This window comes from Corvus cornix, chromosome Z (assembly GCF_000738735.6).
Source record: "Corvus cornix cornix isolate S_Up_H32 chromosome Z, ASM73873v5, whole genome shotgun sequence".
Classification (NCBI taxonomy): domain Eukaryota; kingdom Metazoa; phylum Chordata; class Aves; order Passeriformes; family Corvidae; genus Corvus; species Corvus cornix.
This window is the reverse complement of record NC_046357.1, coordinates 56489645-56509164: the sequence shown is the minus strand read 5'-3', so window position 1 is coordinate 56509164 and position 19520 is coordinate 56489645. Positions and strand designations below refer to the sequence as shown.

The 19520-nt window shown below is 39.9% G+C and overlaps 1 protein-coding gene across 8 annotated transcripts in view; it reads right to left on the bottom strand.

Moving 5' to 3' along the window:
* TJP2 (tight junction protein 2) overlaps positions 1 to 19520 on the bottom strand; it is a 64792-nt gene that overhangs the window by 23695 nt on the left and 21577 nt on the right. The window contains exons 1-2 of one of the 8 annotated variants that reach the window (XM_010393001.4): positions 3186 to 3278; positions 2534 to 2642 (exon numbers count right to left, since the gene is read on the bottom strand). The exons of 6 other annotated variants lie outside the window; for them this stretch is intronic. In XM_010393001.4, coding sequence (XP_010391303.2) covers positions 2534 to 2557 — 24 coding nt within the window. In that variant the 5' untranslated portion in view covers positions 2558 to 2642; positions 3186 to 3278. Of the gene's footprint in view, positions 1 to 2533; positions 2643 to 3185; positions 3293 to 19520 lie in introns of those variants that run through there. One more of the 8 variants, XM_010392999.4, reaches the window with a different exon arrangement.

The window sequence follows — 19520 nt, the reverse complement described above, 5'->3', positions numbered from 1 at the left end:
AACTGATCATGAACTGATCACTTTATCTTACATGATATAACCTGAAATCTTTCCAACGTCACAGCCTAAAATATAATACAGAATAATCACCCAGCTATGATGCACCATATAGTACACAGCCAGCCCCTTCAGTGTCTGCCCTGTAAAACCAGGAGAAAAATGAGCCACATTTGACATACTGCAAATATTTCAAAATGGAAAGCAACCATTGCAGAAAAAATCCAGACATTGCATAAGTATATGCATGCACATACTCAATCAATAGATTTTATTTGCTTTTACTGAAAGTGGTCTTCCTTTATCTCAGAAAATCAAATTTCAGACAGAAGCTCAGTTCAGACTTAATGGTCTTTTTAAGGCATCACAGGGAGTACTGACAACTAAACTCCAAAACAATAGAGAGAGAAGTGACACAAGAAGGGTATGCCTGTACTTTAAGGCATCCCTTGCATTTTCAGAGTAAGACTTCTGGCAGTGCAAAACTGTTCAGCAAGCTATGGATGTTATTTCTCATATGCAAAAAAACTCCTTGATGCATAGCTCCAGTTGATTCTGTGGACCCCAAAGAGGAACTAGATTTACATTTTCCATTGCATATTCACTGTATTGAAAAACAAACTTAAGTCCTGCTCAGAGATCTTGAGGGAATATGCAAAACATTCAGCATTCTCACCAGGAATTTTACAACACTGAAGAGTGTTAAATTCCCACTGTTTTGCCAGAAAATGAACAATGGAAATCCAGTTTCCAGAACCATTCGGGTCTAATTACAAATAGATGTACAAGATGATGGCTTATATTAAAAATAATACATATAAGTAAATATTTCTAAATTTTGACTTGTCTAGATCAGACAAGAATGTGTTCATAACTATCAGTATTAAAACATATGTGTCTTGGGGTCAGTCTTGAATGTGCTGAATCACACAGTGAAATTATCTCATATTACCATTTAACCAGCTAACATGTCTAAGCTTCCAGCTATCTGAAACTGAACTCACTAGATATATTCCCTTACACAGAGAATCTTTTCCACAAGTGAAAAGTTCCCCCTTAACTAAGCTGCTCTTTTGAACAGCTGTGATGCTGCTGTAAATGGAAGTAGTCTGACTAGGCTTGCTTGTCTGGCATGTAGGAAACAGTTTACCTACTACTGACCCTTCCTACAGTCCTGCTTTTCTACATATTTTTAAGCTCTGCAAAAAATAAGTCTGTGCTAAAGAGGAGACTTGGTGTCATTTAAATTCCAGCTGACTTCACTGAATAAAATTCTACAAATGAAAATCAGTACCAAATGATGGGTAAAATTTAAGGACAAGCAAGTGGATCCAAATTTTGTAGAGGATGGAAAATCTTTTCCATCCTCCTCTTGGTAAAAAAGCCTCAACAACTTAGACATAATATGAACATCACTTAAATTCAGTTTGCACTGTATGCAGCTCCTACCAACACTACCTCCCAGCCAAGAATACTGAGGCCAGCTCTGAGCAGGTGCAAGAGTAACGCAGGCAAAATGCAGTCGTGGAGAGCTTACTACCCATGGGGACAAAGACAGGCCTGAGAAATGACTGCTTATTCAGTACCACACTGCAGGAAAAGGACTAAGGAAAGCACTGTAAAGATATCAGAGATGGATGTAAGGGTATGAAAAAGGAAACTTACGAAAATTTCCTTCCAGAAAACTAGGCCTTCCATGAGCAGTGGCATAAGTATAACCTTGTGCACAAGTGGAGAGATGTATCAAAGCATCAGAAGCCTACAGAGTTAAGTTTTCTTTGCTCTGCCAAATAAGCCCTATGGTATCTGGTCAAAAAAAGTAAGTAGTAAGAATGAAAGAGAAACTACTGCCTACAGACACTAAAATTAAGGTCTTTCAAGATGCCAAGCCTATAGTATCATCTCATTTGTACCTACAAAAAGTTCGTCATAGTATCAATAACTGTTTCAGGTACATTCTGTGTAAATTTTGGGGGTTTATTTTTACCTTGAAACTGTTACTGAAAACTAAACAAAAGATAATTAAGCAATTCACTTTTAAATTCGCAAGTATTTGTTAAAGTAATCCCTTTTTTGAAACTGCTCCTTGGGAAACTGTCTCCCATTTGCTGTACACTATCAGGGAAGGAAAGCACACGATGTACTTGCAAAGCTGATTTTGTACAATGTAATTACCAAGACAACATGACTAGTTCTGCTGTACTGATAAAGCAATGCAGGCTCTGCAACACAGTTCAGAGAACGGAATGGTCACCTTGGAAGCCCGTAAGGCAAAAACAATCTCTAAACAATAATCTCTTTAACATTATGAAGTGTACTGCTGCTTGCCATTGTCATGACGCTAACCCATACCGTCAGATTAATGGAGAAGAGTGAGAGGGAGGGAGAGACTACAAATGTTACAAATCATCAGACGGGGACTTGATCAAAACTAATATCTAAGTCTCCACCCAAATTGCAAAATTCCTGTACTCCTCATTTAGTGATGTGACTCTCTGAATGCATCAAGTGATGAGTTATGAAAAGCCTTCATCACCTTGCCAATTTCTTCATACTTCATCTGTAAGGAAACACAAAGGGATCCTGAGCAGCTTGTGCATCCCTTACAGGATCGCAGTTTCACTGCAAGATTGCACACCAAAACACTGGAGAGAGAAAGGCAGGCAAAATGGTTAAGAACCCCACCTCCAGTTACTAAGAGTAACTGCTTTACAAGTCCACCCAGGTTTCACACAGACAACAGGCTACCTGCAGTAAACGCAAATTACTGTAATTAGCTAGTCTAAATTCATTAGGGACTATAGTCAGTCCATTTCTAATTAGAACACTGCAGTTGGGATTTGCTTAAATCTGTCTAATGCTCATATACTAAAATGACAGGTGCTTTCTACATACCCAAAATAGACTGCTCAGCAGAATCTTTGGCCGGAAACTAGTCAAAGTGCTAAAATCGCCTGTGTGCTACAAAACAGGCAGCTGTTGCAGCTCTAACTGACAGAGATTTATGCAATTACTTGCTACTGAGAGATCACTGAAGTCAAACTTCATTCACGCTGAAAAAAGAACAAAACCAGAAGATGTGCCACAACAATCATCTGGCAATAAAAGTGAGTTGGAGAGGGGAGGGATACATGAGGGGAGGAGGGGAAGAAAAGACATAGAGCAAGATGCAACAAAAAGCAACTCACGTGCCCTTTCAAAATCCCCAACTTTTTGACTGCATGTGACCACATTCTCTGCAGAGCTTGAGCTGTCTTCATTGTTGCAGGATATAATCTGTGAGGGAATGCCGCACATCCCGTCTTTTCATCTGTTTCCACCACTCAACACGGTTATGTAATTCTAATACAATCGTGGCCTACATACTCAAACAAATCCCGCCGTCAGTTTCACACAGAAACACACCAAAACCACAGCAGGGAAATGTACTGTGAGTTTAACTAACTCCCAGTTTAAGAGACCCCAGGAAAATTCAGTGCTGTAATCTTATGTTTGTTCGTTTTCAAATGAAGTGTCAAAACCAGATCACTATGCAGCACCTTATTCTTCTTCCAAGCATATATGGGTTCACCCCTCCAGGAACCTAATTTAAACTTAAAAGAAAAAAGGCTTAAGAAGCACAGTGCAGATGATCTGAAAATTCGTATATTGACTATAATGTTTTACAGCTTTTGCAGAACTGTGTGGGCTTGGCTCCAGCAAGCAAAAAGAGAAATAGAGACAAAATTATAATTGCTGCAAATAACAGTGTTTGCCATCAAACATTCAGTAAGGTATTTGGAAGAATGATATGCTAATCGTACAGCCAAACAGATAGGGTACTTTATTGGAAAATAGGTCAAGCTATCACTCCCATTTATGCTGCATGAATGCTGTGAAATTTAAGCCTCAAGTGAACTTTTCCCCTAGACTTTATGTAAGTTTTACAGGCAGTGAACAGATAGGAACACATGCCAAGTTTCATACACAATGCTAACTAAAACCTCCATACATAGATTTCATTTTTCACTAGTAGACCAATTTTACCTGCTAAAGAGTATTAATTCAGACAGCAGTGGAAAACATGAAAGGTTGTGGTTTTGGTTTTTTGGTGGGTTTCTTTTTTGGGGGGAGGGGGGCCACAGATGGACAACGCCTTTGTTCAAGTTCTTCCATTCAAAATGAAGGCTGAACTCAGCATTCTGTGTTTTGACTGTGACCCCATCTCTGCACAAGCCAGCAGAACTAGGATGAACAGAGGTTTGCACTTTCAGCCCTGAGGTGCCAAGAGTGAACACAAAGGGGATCCAGGAGAAGCACACTGACTCTAGCCCCTGACTCAGGCTATGCACTTGGACGTGAGTAAGACTATTATTAGAGTTTGGTCAAAATAGTTTAGAATCTCCATCAACATTTCTAAAGAGCAAACACATTCCTCTCAACAGACTCACATTCATAGCTTCCAAAACAGTTATTTATTTATTTTTACAAAAAGGGCAGGAAAAAGAAACAAATGTAAGTATGTCTTTGAGACTTCTCTAGTCCTGTTTTCTTAGCTTTTGTTTTCCTCCCCCTTGCCCTGAAAAAGCTTCAAAAGGACTCCAAATAGAGAAGAAAAGACCATGATGACATAGAGAATAAAAATGGTGAAACATCATCTGTGAGCTGTTGCAGTTGTAACAGCAAGGACTCTTCTTTCTTGGTTTTGGACTATCTTTTTCTCTAAAGGAACATCATGAGAAAAACAGATGGACTGACTCCACCAAAATTTAAACCAAAATTTTTCTGAAAAGAAATTTAAAAAATAGTCAGGAAAGTTAGGAATGTTGCTGCAAGTGAAGAGACCAGAGAGTTAACAGAAAGATGCAGGTATTTGCATTTGGATATTTCATTCTGAAGGAAAACAGTATCTCCAGAATAGGAATACCTCAATTCAATTCTTCTGAAGTGAGATAGAAAAAAATTATTTTTTTAAACTAACAAACAAGCATTGTTCCAGACACTGTCCTTCCCCCTTATCTACACGACTCTTTACAAAAACCAACTGTAAAGGGAAACTATAGCCTAACTTCACTCCTAGCCCAAGATTACAAAGGCAAATACAACCCTTTTGCATATCACACCTATTATCCAGACATTTAAAAGTGGAACTCCTGCTTAAAAGCAAGCTCAATTCCAATGACAGATACACACTCTGGTTCTTTCTGGGAGTCTATTCTGACAATAAAATGTTTGTGAATCACGTGGGGAAAGAAAACTAAGCATGATGATCTGTCTTATAAACTGGGAATGTGAAAACAAAAAGAGAGCTTCCAGAAAACTCAATACAGCAACCTCAGGATGTCACAACAAGATCTTACAGCAGTAGGCTGCATCTCTCCACTCACCCTGGTCGAAGTTTTACACCTAGCACTATGTTTTGATCTCTTCCTCTACAGACAAGGAAAAAAAAGAGTGTTTCCTCACACATAATCTATACAAGCAAGACATAATCTGTTCAAGCAAGCAGAAAGGACACCTGAAACAGTCTTCTTGGCTCCATTATGGAGTAACACAAAAAAAGAGGTCCTTGCCCTCCACCTTTTCCTGTTCCCCTTCATCTGCTGCTGTGGACATAGCATAGAAACCTTGAAAGCTAAGTCTAGGCTTTCCCTAAAGACAAGACTCCTACAATGAAGATGATCAAGAACTTCAAGCTTAATGGAAAGCTACCCACTTGTAAAAGACAGAGAGCCAGGGACTCTTCCAGCCACTGATAAGAGCAGCCAGGTGGCAGGACTCCAAAGCTGCATCAAGACATCAGTATTCCTGGTCTCAAAAGACCAGGTACACTATCAGAGGAATCAGAAACTGCCCTTACACGTCACCTGCCCTCATAAAGGCAATTATGACAGACAAAAAGGGATGGCCCTAGATTTACAGGCTTTCAAAGATCCTGATTCACTTCAATTTCTGGATGACACTAAAGAAATGTTCTCTGTAGAGAGTGGAGGCTCAGTGATATGAGAAGCAATCTATACATCACTGTGTGGTGTGAAGGACCACACCTCCTCTTTTTCAGCTGAATGCCATAGCCTAGGTTATTAAAGATGTCTACAAAATGATGATGTAATACAAGTTGCATAGCCAGAGCTTGCCAAGTATTCTTAACATAGTGAAAAGTGGCTGAAGAGGAACAGGACCTTACCCAGGCCTTGCCCCTTCAGTGAGGAAGGCACTTGGAAGAAGGGTCCAACTGATGTGTTCCCATGAATTATCTGTATATAATACAGCAGATCTTTGACTAGGATCCAGGAAAATGAGAAAAAACCACTTGTACCCATGGATCTTTCACAATACAGCCAACATCTCACACAAAAGGAGGTACCTTATTTTCTACCAACAAATGCTCTGATTCAGAGAAGCATATCCTATTTTTCATATAGGTTCCTGCACCAATACAGCAGCTCCCAGAAGACCAACAGATCCTCCTGAAGAAACAGGTTCCCAGAATGATGAATGGCTTAGAATAAAGAAAGAGAAGTAATAAAAAATGGTTTGCAAAAGAGATCCACTAGAAGTAATACATAATTGCTCTTCAACAATGGCAGAAACTCCTTCTCTTTCCTTCTAGGGGCATGAAGAAGAAATATAAGGGACAGCTCCATGTTAAAAGATCATCAATTCTACTTTCCCATCCCAGTAAAATCAAAATGGTTGTTAACATCACAATGGGCTATATTATCAGGATGCAGGAAGTTGGGGAAAAAAAGTCCCATACTGTACATGTAAGTATACTTCTGCACTGGAATGGAAATTTTTGAAGAAGAAAAAAAAAATTCACATAGAAATGAGCTGTGCAGACAATCCTTTCTTCCTCTTCCCTCTAAAGGAGAATTATCAGTTACATATAAGGTTTGCTTTCACCCAAATTACTCAACAAGAACAAATATTAGCAAAATACTTTTGCTCTACTGGCAAGGTAACAAACACATTCATCAGCAACCGGGCTCAGTGGAAGTTGTCCCTGCTCATGGCAGGGGGGTTGGAATTTGATTATTTTTAAAGTCCCTTCCAACCCAAATCATTCTGTGATTGTGTATTATCAGACTTCGTGTGAGAAACATTTTTTCTACAAAATGCATATAGAAACAGCAATCTGTAGGCCTGCCTAAAAAGACCTAAAGAAGACATAAATTGAGCATAATATTTGTAAAAATTTGTTTTTCATAGATTAAGCTGAATGTCACTACACACAAACACAAACTATTTTTCATGTAAAAGACAAGCTACTGTTTAAAGCTTTTCTTAATCGTATTTCACTCAAAAGTTATACCATTCACTTGCTATAAATTGTAAATTCTATCTAAAACAGTACTGGCAAATACTGCATGAAGTACAACAAGAGTATTCTGGGCATTCACAAACCAATCTTTACTTCCTAAGTTTCATGAAAACTTTTAAGATGATCAAATGAGAACTGTTAACTAAATAATAATGAAGGGGTCTTTTGTTTTACTTCTTTCAGGAATAGTATGAATCCATCATGACAACAATGCCCACAGTAACTGACGTTGTGCTCAGCACTATTTCACTATGAATTTTGCTTCCAGTTAGCAGAACTACTACTTCTTACAAAATACCCAGTACTAAACCTCTTAGCTGCAGTGCCAAGCGCATAAGTTAGGTTTCTTGACTTCAATTCAGGTAGCCTAAGTGTTGTGCAAGGAAGCCAACACACAGATTTTCTCCATTTCTGTCAAATACAAGTCTTGCAGGTCAACAGCCCCTGTAATCGGAAAACGGGGATCAACCTTCTCCCATTGTGGGAGGTTTTAGCTAGCTAACAGATGAGGGAAAATTCCAGGGTGGCAGAACCTGCATTCATTTCTACCTCTTGCTGCACACTACAAATGCCTTCCAGACTGCAAACTGAACCAGAATCCACTCCTGTCCAGAACTGGCGAGATGAAGGGCAACAGCACAGTTCACCAGGCTATTGAGAATATTAATTGACAAACACATCTAGGTCTCATTTGCATTGTAGCCCTGATATTAACATTCACAGCATAATGCCCCAGATCTCCCAGTGCTCAAAAATGGTTTAACGAATAAGCCCAAGGGGATGGAAAAAGGTTGCACACACAGAGAAGATCTATGCTGATCTGGATCTTTGACAAGTTGTGTGCTTTTTAGTGCAATATATCACTTCATCCAGCTCACAGCATTTCAGTGACAAACGATGCTTAAATGTAATGAAGGAAATCACACAATCAGCCCAGGGCAGCAGCCCCTGCAGTAGCATTCTTCAAATGGCTCACAGTGATGAAACAGCACCCCCAGTTGAGGGAATTTTTGCAGAAATTTGCACAAGCACAGGAAAAGAATGCCCATCAAAACAGAGGCATGAGATTTGAATTTCATAAATATTTAATTTTTCTACAATTCCAAAATAGAAAGGGACTAACCCTGGACACCGAAAAGAAGACAGTAAAGAATGTGGCATTAGGCATCCTTTTGCTGGATTATGGTATAGAGTACATAATCTCTGGATAGTTTTTTTTGTTTCAACTCTATTAAAAAAACCACCTAAATAAAAATGAGGAGGTGGCATATATAAATATCTGAGTAATGCATACACTAGACTCTTTGGGGAAGGAAAAAAAAGCAACTTCTTTTTCAGGGAATTTTTTTCTGTTCTAGACAGTAAGATACTGTCTAGAAAACCGTATTTCCTACATATTTTACCCAAATATTACTAATTATATTGAAAATTTTCAGAAGGCAGGACAAGCACTTTTAAAGGAAGACAAGGGAGAATCAGGATTTTCCTAAAATATTTTGAGGTCAAGTCACAATTCACCTTAGAAATAGCTTATGAAAATTGAAGGTGGGTTGTATTTTTAATCTGTTTGTTCACTTGCTTTCTAGGTGTTTTCTTATTCTTGGACTTGTCAAAGTTTCCTTGCCTCTAAAAATGAGCACCTTTGGAAGTTTCTCACAAGACCGACACCCCTTTTAATCTTTGACTATGCAGTTTTTTCTTCCCCAACACACAACTTCTTAGGCTGGGTACAGCTTTGCGTGGTATGAACTAAACAAATTCTTTCTGACTGTAACAACTTCCACATTTCTCCTGCTCATTTACATGCAGCTCCTTGACTCACTCTGTGAATTCTGCTGTTTAGTTCTTAAAAGCAAGCCAAGACAGCTTTCTAAAGCCACAAAAACATGCTCATTTTTTCTCACTGAATTACTCTCTTGCCATTTCTGTGAGCTGAACTGGCAGGCCAAGGGAGATGGCAGAACAAGTATTAGAACTCTGCAGCTAAGATTGACTCAGACAACAGATGAGGCTTCACTTTTAAGGATGTACCAGGAAATCAAGATTTTATGGAAGAGACAGGTTAAATCATAGAATCGTTTAGGCTGGAAATGTCTTCCAAGATCACTGAGTCCAGCTGTTAACGTAACATTGCCAGGTTCTCCACTAAACCACATCCCTAAGAGTATACTTACATGGCTTTTAAATACCTCCAGGGCTGGTGACTCAATCACAACCCTTGGCAACTTGTTCCAATGTTTGATAACCCTTTCTATGAAAAAATTTTTCTTAATACTCAATCGAAACCTCCTTCTGGCACAACTTGAGCCTATGTCCTCTCATTTCGTCACATTTCATTATCTGGCAGAAGAGACCAGCCCCCAGCTGTCTACACCCTCCTTTCAGGCAGTTGTAGAGAGCAAAAAGGTCGTCCCTGAACCTCCTTTTCTCTAAGCTAAACAACCCTAGCTCCCTCAGCTGCTCCTCACAGCACTTGTACTCGAGACTCTTCACCAGTTCTGTTCCCCTTCGCTGGACACGGTCCAGCAATTCAGTGTCTTGGAGTGAGTGGCCTAGAACTGAGCACAGGATTTGAGGTGTGGCGTCACCAATGCCAAGTACAGAGGGACAATCCCTGCCCCGGTCCAGCTGGCCACTGCTGATACAGGCCAGGATGCCACCGACCTTCTTGGACACCTGGGCATAGCTGGCACATGTTCAGCTGCTGTCACCAGCACCCCCAGGTCCTTCCCCATTGGGCAGCTTTCCAGACACTGCCCAAGGCCTGTAGCACTGCTTGGCGTTAGGATCAAAGTGTAGGTCCCATCTTTTGATCTTGCTGAACCTCATGCTGTTGGTCTCAGCTCATCAACCAAGCCTGTCCAGATCCCTGTACAGAGCCTTCCAACCCTCCCACAGATCAACACTCTTGCCCAATTTGGTGTCATCTGTCCAGATCATCAATTAACATATTAAACAGGACTGGATCCAGTACTGAGTCCTGGGGAACTCAACTTGTAACCAACAATCAGCTGGATTTAACCCCATTCACCACCACTCTTTGGGACTGGCCATCTAGCCAGGAGCATGGAAATAAAGAAACAGATAAAAAACCTTTTGATGGAAAAGACAGGAAAACAGAAGTTCCCAAGTGGCTTTAAGTAGCTACTTAAGAGTATGAGAAAATATATTATACATTCATTGATTGTCCCACTCTATTCTGTGCAGGTGTGGCCTCACCTCAAGTCCTGTGTGCAGTTTTGGGCACCACAATACCTCAATATAAATATTGTATATATAATATACGAAAGATATAAAGCTATTAGAGAGCATGCAAAGTGGGTCACAAAGATGGTGAAGGACCTTGAGGGGAAGCCATGTGAGGAGCAGCTGAGGTCACTTGGTCTGTTCAGCCTGGAGGAGACTGAGAGGAGACCTCACTGCAGTCTACAACTTCCTCACAAGGGGAAGAAGAGGGGCAGGCACTGATCTCCTCTCTCTTGCGACCAGTGACAGGACCGAGGGAATGGCCAGAAGTTGTGTCAGGGAAGGTTGAGGTTGGATATCAGGAAAAGGTTCTTCACCAAGAGGGTGGTTGGGCACTGGAACAGGCTCCCCAGGGGAGTGGTCACAGCACCAGCCTGACAGAGCTCAAGGAGTGTTTGGAAAATGCTCTCAGGCAGATGGTGTGACTCTTGGAGATGTCCTGTGCATAGCAAAAAGTATTTATCTACATATATATATGCACACTAAATACATGTAGCACAGACAAGCAGAAAGCAAGCCTGCTTCCTTCCCCCCCCCGCTCACGCTGCGTGTTACAAAGGCTTACAAGCCCCAGGAGCAGCGCTGCCACGTCCCGCTGAGTTTGCGGAGCGCGGCGCGGCGCGGGGCAGGCAGCGCCAGAAGCAGCGGCACCGCCGGCCGTGACCCGCAGGAGCGCGGCTGTGCCCCGGGGCGCCGCCAGGGGGCGCAGGAGCACGGCGGCGGCAGCGCGCGCTCGGGTACTCCGCGCCGGCGCCCGAGCGCTTTCCACCGCTACAACTCGTGGAAGCTAAGGGGAAAAAAAAAAAAAAAAAAGAAAAAAAAAAAGTGAATTCCCACTAGGCCGAAGTCCTGTTTCAAAACTTTCCTTTCATAGTAAAGATGGCAGAAAACGTGATGTTAAAACAAATTTGTATAGGTGCTTTTTGTTTTCTTTTTTTCACCTCAAGCCCATACCTTATTATCAAACAGATTTGGGCAGGTTTTTTTGTTTTGGCTGGTTTTTTTATTGATTCCGGTTTTATTAGGTGCCTTTTCACCACATTTATTTCAATAATTAATTGCACTGTTTACTAAAAGGAAATGAGCATATTCCCCATGCAGTTTCATGTTCTGGAAAAAGAGAACATCTGGTATTCCAAAGATAAACCATGCACTAATGTGGACAGAGACACCAAGGCACCATGAAACTAGGTACCCGAAAATTAGCAATGTTACATTTTAGCACTTTACAATAAAAAGCATAGTTACGCAGTAACATTTTCAGAGTGAAGCTTTTTCTTCCAAACTGCTTTTCACCTGAACTTAAGCAGTTCACACCTACAGAAGGTACCATGAGGTCCTTTAAGGTCCTGATTTTGCTTAAGAGTAATTTCTCATTACACCAGACAAGTAAACAACACACACACAGGGATTTTCTAAAATTACTTCACTTGTATTTCACAGTGGTTGTGATCTCTGCCAGTCAGAGCAATAGTTAATATTTCAGTTGAGTATGCAGACTAGGATGATGCCTTTTTAAAACAGTGATGGCTATCGAACAAACTAAGCTTTCTAGCAGGAGATTCACATTCTCATTCCCTCTCTAACTATTGTGGAAGGGGGTTACTAGAAAAGCAGTCACCAGAACTGCTTTGGTGCTATCGGGAGCAGGTCATCATTTCCCAGGAGCAGCTCATCATTTACCAGGATCAGAAGCAGGGATGGGGGCAAAAAGCAGTATTTATGCAGCAGAGTGTAACAAGTTCCAAACATTAAAACTCAGCATCAATTTACAACCCCCATATGTTATGACAATTAAGAGTACCCATGCAAAACTCTCTGGGATGAGTGGAAGGCACAACAGGAGCAGTTTGCACTTGTTACAGCTGAATTCAACTGCACTTAGATGCATACATATGCATCATCGAAAACCAGTACAATACCCCATTACAAGTGAAACAAAAGCCTGTTCAAGATGGAGAGAGTAAAAAAAAAAGAAACTGACTGTACTCAAAACACAGCTGCAAGGTACTCAGGTCTTACCTACTGATAACCTAAAGCTCAAAAATTCAGCTTAGATCTATTCCAGGAGCAAGTTCTCTTCTCTATCTTTGCTCAACAACAGTTCTGTCATTGCCCTGGTAAAATTGTTCCAGTGCTCCCCCAACAGGAAGCAATCACTTATTCAAAATTTGTGAGGGAACAGCTTCAATTGAAACAGAAAACTACCATTTGGGGAAAAAACAAAACAGATCTTACTTCCCTGTTCCCCCCCCACCTCCTCCCCAGTTAAGTTATTTTAATTTTTAGAAAACAGTTTCTGCCTCTTGAGAAACAACACTCTAGCAACTAACATTTTTTCATCAAAGATTTCTTCTTTTTCACATATTGCTCCACAGAGGATAGCCAGAAGCTGTTTTTCCAAGTGTTCTGGGACATACAGCACCAGTCCAGTGGAGGAGCCTTGGAAACGACCATTTACTTTCCCATAGGTGTGGAAGGGGCTCTCCAGAAAACAAACCTCACCTCACGAGGCACACCACGTCTTGCAGTAGATTTCTCCACCACCTGTTTTTTAAAAGCTCAGCAAGACTTGAGGGATAAAAACCTGGAAGCCAAGTGATTTCAGCTGAAGATCAAAATTAATTGAGGTAAAATGCTGACAGATCATTATACTTGAATGTTGGATATGTGTATACACACTGGAAAGTGGAGGGTTCATTTGATGTTTCGTTTCCTGAACGTTTTTCCTAGTCTTCCACGCTATCACACAGATTATGGTGCTAGGAAGGTTCTTTTGTACACACTACAAGAAGGTAACTACTGAAGGGACATTGAACTTTCAGTTCACCTGACCAACACTGGCTTTAAAAGCTATCTCTGACTTAGCCACTCCCACTCACCTTAACTGTAAACCTAGCACATTACTTTACAGTCACACTGTTTCTGGACCTTCTCCTCCTTGGGATGCCCACACAAATGAAGCCTGAGAATCAGTGCTACAGTAGATTGTACACAAGCTGAGTTCAAGGGGACTTGAACTTGTCTTGGCATAATAAAAAAAGAACTTAGAAGTTTGTTCTGGTGTGCTTGCAGTATCAGGATTTGATGGTGAGGTAAATTAAACTCAGTAGGTGTACACAATCAATTTAATTAAGCTAGATTTCATTAAGAAAAAAAATAAGGTAATGGCGAAATAAAGTAAGTGCAGCCACCATTCCTGGAAGTGCCTCACTTCATGAATTATTTATTCTCTGCAGCTAAAACATAGCTTCTACTCTTGTGGCATCTTAAAATTTAAAAAAAAAAAAAAAAAAGACATTAAAAAAACCCCTGCTGAAGCACTATATGCATTACATGGTCCAAAGTTCTAATTATAATTTTATTCAACTTCAGCAGTACACTTTGTACTGCTACTGTTTTTGAATGCTTTGTCTTCCTGAATCTATATGCAAATAGCAAATCAAGCAGTAGAAGTGACCAACTCTAGCATCAAGAGATTGCTATTCCCTTGGTTATTTAACACCTGCAACTCTGGAATCTGAGAAAAACAAGCTGGGTACCTGTCTACTACTTCCTGCAACTGGTTTTTAAAAGGCCAATTCATTATCGGGATACAATCCAAAACAATTATATGTAATCATCCAGGCATAATGCAAAACAATTCAAACAATGGAACAATTGTTAGCTTCATCCCAAAGCAGATTTTCTTTCCCTGTTAAGGTTTCTAGTAGCCTTTGTTCTCACTCTATTAATAGAAGAACTATATGCCACGTTCTTGGAAGCATTTTTCTTTTAGTCAAGCATTCCTATGTGTATGTGCCTAAGTATGTAATCTTACTACACACTGTCACATTAGCTTTATTTCCTTGGCTGAAGGAAGTAAACCTGAATATAGCTCTGTGTAATGTATAAAATTTAACGGTACATTTGATCATATCTAAGCCTAAAACCCCATAAAATTCACACCACACATTGCATTTCATACAACTACCAATGCTAACACAAACATCAAACTGAAAGTCACATTGAGCAAAAAGACACCAAAACTCTATAAAATCAAGGTGTTTTGAGCTTGAAGTCATACATTCAGCATCATTCATACACATGCCACAACAAACAGCTTGATTTGTTAGCTGACTTTTCACTGGTTTCCCGTCACACTAGTCATATCTCCCTGCATTCCTTTCCTTCTACCACCACACTCCTGCCTTCAAGGTCTTAAGCAACTCACATCTCCCTCTCAAGATGTCTCAACATGCCAGAGAGCATTGCTGAAGTTCACTCCTAAACTTTAACATGTCTTGCACATAGCTAAAATGAAAACAAAATCTGTTGCAAAAGGGAGCTTAGCAATTTTCCTGTCATCCAGACAGCAGGATGCAAATGCAGATCTGAGGGATTGCATCTGAAGGTTTTAGGTCTGTAAGTCTTATACTGATACTCCTCACAGTGTAGGTGGAAGAAGGGGAAACAAATAATCACCCAGCTCCTCCCAAGACCTAAAATATCATGAGACAATGGATTAAGCCAGCTGCACCTGCTTCAGTAGAACACATCCAGAATCCCTTTACTCACAGCAAAGTTTCCTCCTCAAAGCCTCCAAAGGCGTATCATTATTTTTTTCAAACAACAAAATCAATCATACAGACACAGCTCTGAATTTTTCTGGGACAGTGTCACCAGCAACCTACCACCCAACATGAAGTAGTATTACACTAAAATTCACCCATACCTGATAACACTGATAAAATGCTCTGAGGCAAGAAAACAATAGAAGGGCAGATGAGAGTGGTAAAATTCAAGTATTTTCCATTCCTTTCCCTCAATCCTTTTGCAAGGCTGGATGTGAGCTCAAAGTATCCCATGCAGTTATGCACATGGTATGCATGACTTCACTAACGTCTGAACACACTGTTATAAAGAACTTATCACATATGCCTCCAGCTTATGTAGAAATTATTCCTACCAAGAGTTAATGACAACAAACAAGCAACACGAGGGGCAAAGGGGTCAAGTCAGCTTCCCCTCTTCTTTCTGATCAAGATAGTGACTTTCATGTGTCCGGTTCATTCCCATAGCACTAACCCAATTTTATCTGCAGCCATTCTTGCTTCACTTGAAAGGATGCCAGCAGAACAATTTAAAACTAGAGCCCTTGATGCAATATTTCCACTGACTCAACACTTCACATGCATGTAACATAAATGTAAGTAACTTTAGGCATCATTCCAACCACTAAATGAAACCAAACTGACACATCCATATGAAATAGGGCACTTCCACTGAACTGCAAACTGAGTACACAAGGAATAAGCTAACCAGAACAAGCTCAGCAAGTGACAGAAAAAATTTTATTCCTCCTTTTGCAACATTCATAAACCACATGAGGCTTTGAAAAGAACTAAGAAAGAAAACCAAGAGAGTCCTTTTGCGTATGTGACTGAAGGGAAACAAAACAGCTCAGAATCATTAAGGTTTAGAAATGTTTCCATTAAATTACCACCCAGAGCAAATCTCATTTTGGCAGCAACTAAAAGTTCATTCTCAGCTGAGATTTGGAACAGAAAGTTTTCTTCTTGTGGTCTGAGCCACATGAAAGAGCATTATACACTTCAAGAACCTTCTGACACACAAAGCAGAAGCAAACTATAATATAGTGTTCTGCTTTTTTCCCAGCTGAAAGAAAATGAAGTTCTGTACCTGCCTATAGATGAACAAGCTTTAAAAAAAATTAAGAACAATTTAATCCTTTTTTCAAATTACTGTGATCCAAGAGTTTCAGTCCATTCTTATTGCTGCAGAAGACATTAGGAACTCATCTACTGATTTCTACAACATAAAGCAGGAAAAGAAAGCTTTGAAAAGGGGCTGAAAATTAGGTCATATTACAAAAACAGGGGAGAGAAGTTAATGGATAAAATTTAGCTAATTAAATTCTATAGTTCATCCCCATAGCAACCTTAAATAGACATAATAACCTGTCAAACAAAAAGCCATTCAGAAAATGACAGAACATACTTCAGACATCCACATATGTCAGAACTAGATTAGAAGTATTTCACATACGCTAAAGGGACAGCAAAGAGGGATATATCAATGGTACTCTGGTACAGAGTGGGTCTCACATTCTACCAATAGCTCGTCTCTGAGGTACAAGACTCCTCACCTTCCTCCACCATCTTAACCTTATCCTTAAATCTTTCAGGTGCACTGGGCACTGCACACAAACAGCCAGGAAAGAATTATTGCCAAAGGGGAGCTGAGTACACAGCAGCTATTGGAAATGTCAGTAGGCATCCATCTGCAATCAACACTATGTCTTTAGAAGTCTGACACAGGGATTTTTTGCCCTAATGTAACACATCATACTGAGATAAAGCACATACCAGTATTTGTCAACTGCCGGCAACTGAAAGGGAGTTCCTGCCAAAGTATCGAGTCAGAAACATCATCCCCACTGTAAGACTTTTAGGAAACAAAGTGGTAGAAAATAAAAATTTACAGCCGAAGTATAATCATTACTTAGCCCACAGACAAAACAATACAAGTACAGTGCCACACAGAAAAAAGGAGTTCTTATGCATCATCTAAAGAGCACGCACACACATGCTACCAATTAGCTATGCTACTGTCACTTCAATCGCTTTAATAATGTATCAACTCTATGAGCAGAATAACCAAAACCACTTCTTATTTCTGGAATAAGAATTACTTATGGAAACAAAGAAATAAAAAAATATAAGTTATTTTTCATCATGTTCTGCAACTCTTCAAAAAGCTTCTGAAATACTGGTTGGACAGAAGAATCCTCAGCCACGGCCATTAAAAGAAACACACATTATCCACTAGATTTTTGCAAGTGCTGGAACACAGGAAAAAGAGCAATCAGTGCCAAGCGCTGACCCTGGCAGCAAGCTGCTCAGCTCAGTCAAAGGCCAACAATTTGCCTCTTAGAGCTTTGTTTGTGGAGCCTAGAATGACAGTCTAGCTGGACATCCCGCATTATCTCTGAAAAGTTCATATGAAGTAGGATTCATAAGGGGTGAGCACTTCTAATACTCTTTCATCACAGAATAGGTACACGTGTGCAAAGATAATAATATGCATATACTTAGACTGCACTAAGTAATAAATAAATGAATAATACATAGATGCATTATTTCCTGTAGCTGTATTTGGATGCTGTAGATGAGAGCTGGTTTCTTTCAAAGGTTGGGCTTTTTTTTGTACTGTTTTTTTAACAAGAACCATCCAAAACTCAGTTGTGAAACACTCATGCAGTATTGTTTATCAGATCTAGAAACTCCAGTGCCAGAATACACAAAAAGATATTGCTCTCTTATTACTTAATAGGGCACAACACAAGACATGGAAAGCTGCTGCTCATTATCTGCCTGTTTAGTTAACTGCCACAAATGCAGGCCTTGAAGGAGCATTTTCTTCTTCACCGTATTTTAAAGATGTGGGATAGAGATGCCTGAAGAGTTCATGAAGGCATCTCTCCTACTATTTAGTAAGTTAGATGGTATTTTGTTCTCACAAAACATTGAGAATAATTGCATTTACATATTGTTTTCCACTGTACACTCCAGTTAGGATGCATTCAGGAGCATAATTCTGCCTTAAGGCTGATACTTGTAGTATATGTCTCTCCTATCATCATGGATCACACAGAATTCTTGCAGAGTTCTTCAATTTCATGGTAAGAAATACATTCCAAATACAGATTTTTAAAATGAAGTGATTTTAAGTTAATTTGCAATTTTAACATCCATGAATTACAGTCAGAATTCCTAGTACTTTTATAAATTTCATATTGTTTGCACAACTTCATTAGGAAAAATAAAGAGGAAGCTAGAACTCATAGCTGTAGTATCTCTCCATGTTATTTTTCTCTCTTTTTCTACAAAATAATGAGCAAACTGGTGTCTTTTTAAAAGAAATGGAACCGTGGCCTTATTAGTAACTGTATTATAAGGAATATAACCATTGCAGTAGCTGCACCAACAATGTCTCCCTTCTTAAGTTCAGTCCACATAAGAAACATGAGCTTTCTCACAGTCTCACACAATAGGCAGAGGGAAAGTTCAGCCAGAGCTCCCATTTTGCTGACAGAGAAGCTGGCACTGAATTCATAGCCAACACAACCTACTGCAACACTGCATGGACTCACATGCAGTGTGAAACAAAAAGAAGCTTTAACCAAACCAATTAATTCTCATTTCTTTACATGAAGGGCAGTCCCTAAAATGGTTTGGAGAAACACCATACATGCATTTGAGACCTGACAACCAACACTTTTTATCAAGCCAACAGAAGCACTGCCATTAAGTTCAAAATGATTCCACCAATATTGATAAAAGCAGGCTGAAAAAACTATTGCTATTTGAGACAAACGGAAGGACACAGTCTGGCAATACAACATTTGTTGGAATACACTGTGAAGTGTCTTATTTCAGGAATCATTCCATACTGACTATAATTTTGTTTAAATGAAGTATTTAAGCTATAGCCATATCAAGTGTACATCTGTAAATACAGGCTTTGTAACTCCTGTAGCTCAAATGTGCACAAGTCAGACTTTCCATCCATCTCAGGATAATACACGTAAACCTCATCGCCAAGAGACCCCTCCCTGGCAAGGCAAGTCACCAGCACATTATTATGGCTGTTTCTCTCACCAGAGCCATCAGCAAATGATTACACCTACCTACCAAATGTACTGCAGCAACAGAGTCAAATACGCTGGGATCTGTGTCAAAGAGCTTACAAGCTGGATTAAGAAGAGATGAAATACTCAAATACGGGTGAGCATGAAGGTAACAGAACAAGAAGGGTGGAGTAAGCTACCCAGATCAACTGCACTCTGTGGCGAAAAAAACCCTAACCAAACAAAACCAATAACAAAAAAACCCCAAAAAACAACATGAACACAGAGAGTCTGAAAATAATCATATCAAATAATCACCTGGTAGTTCACCGATGGCCAGTA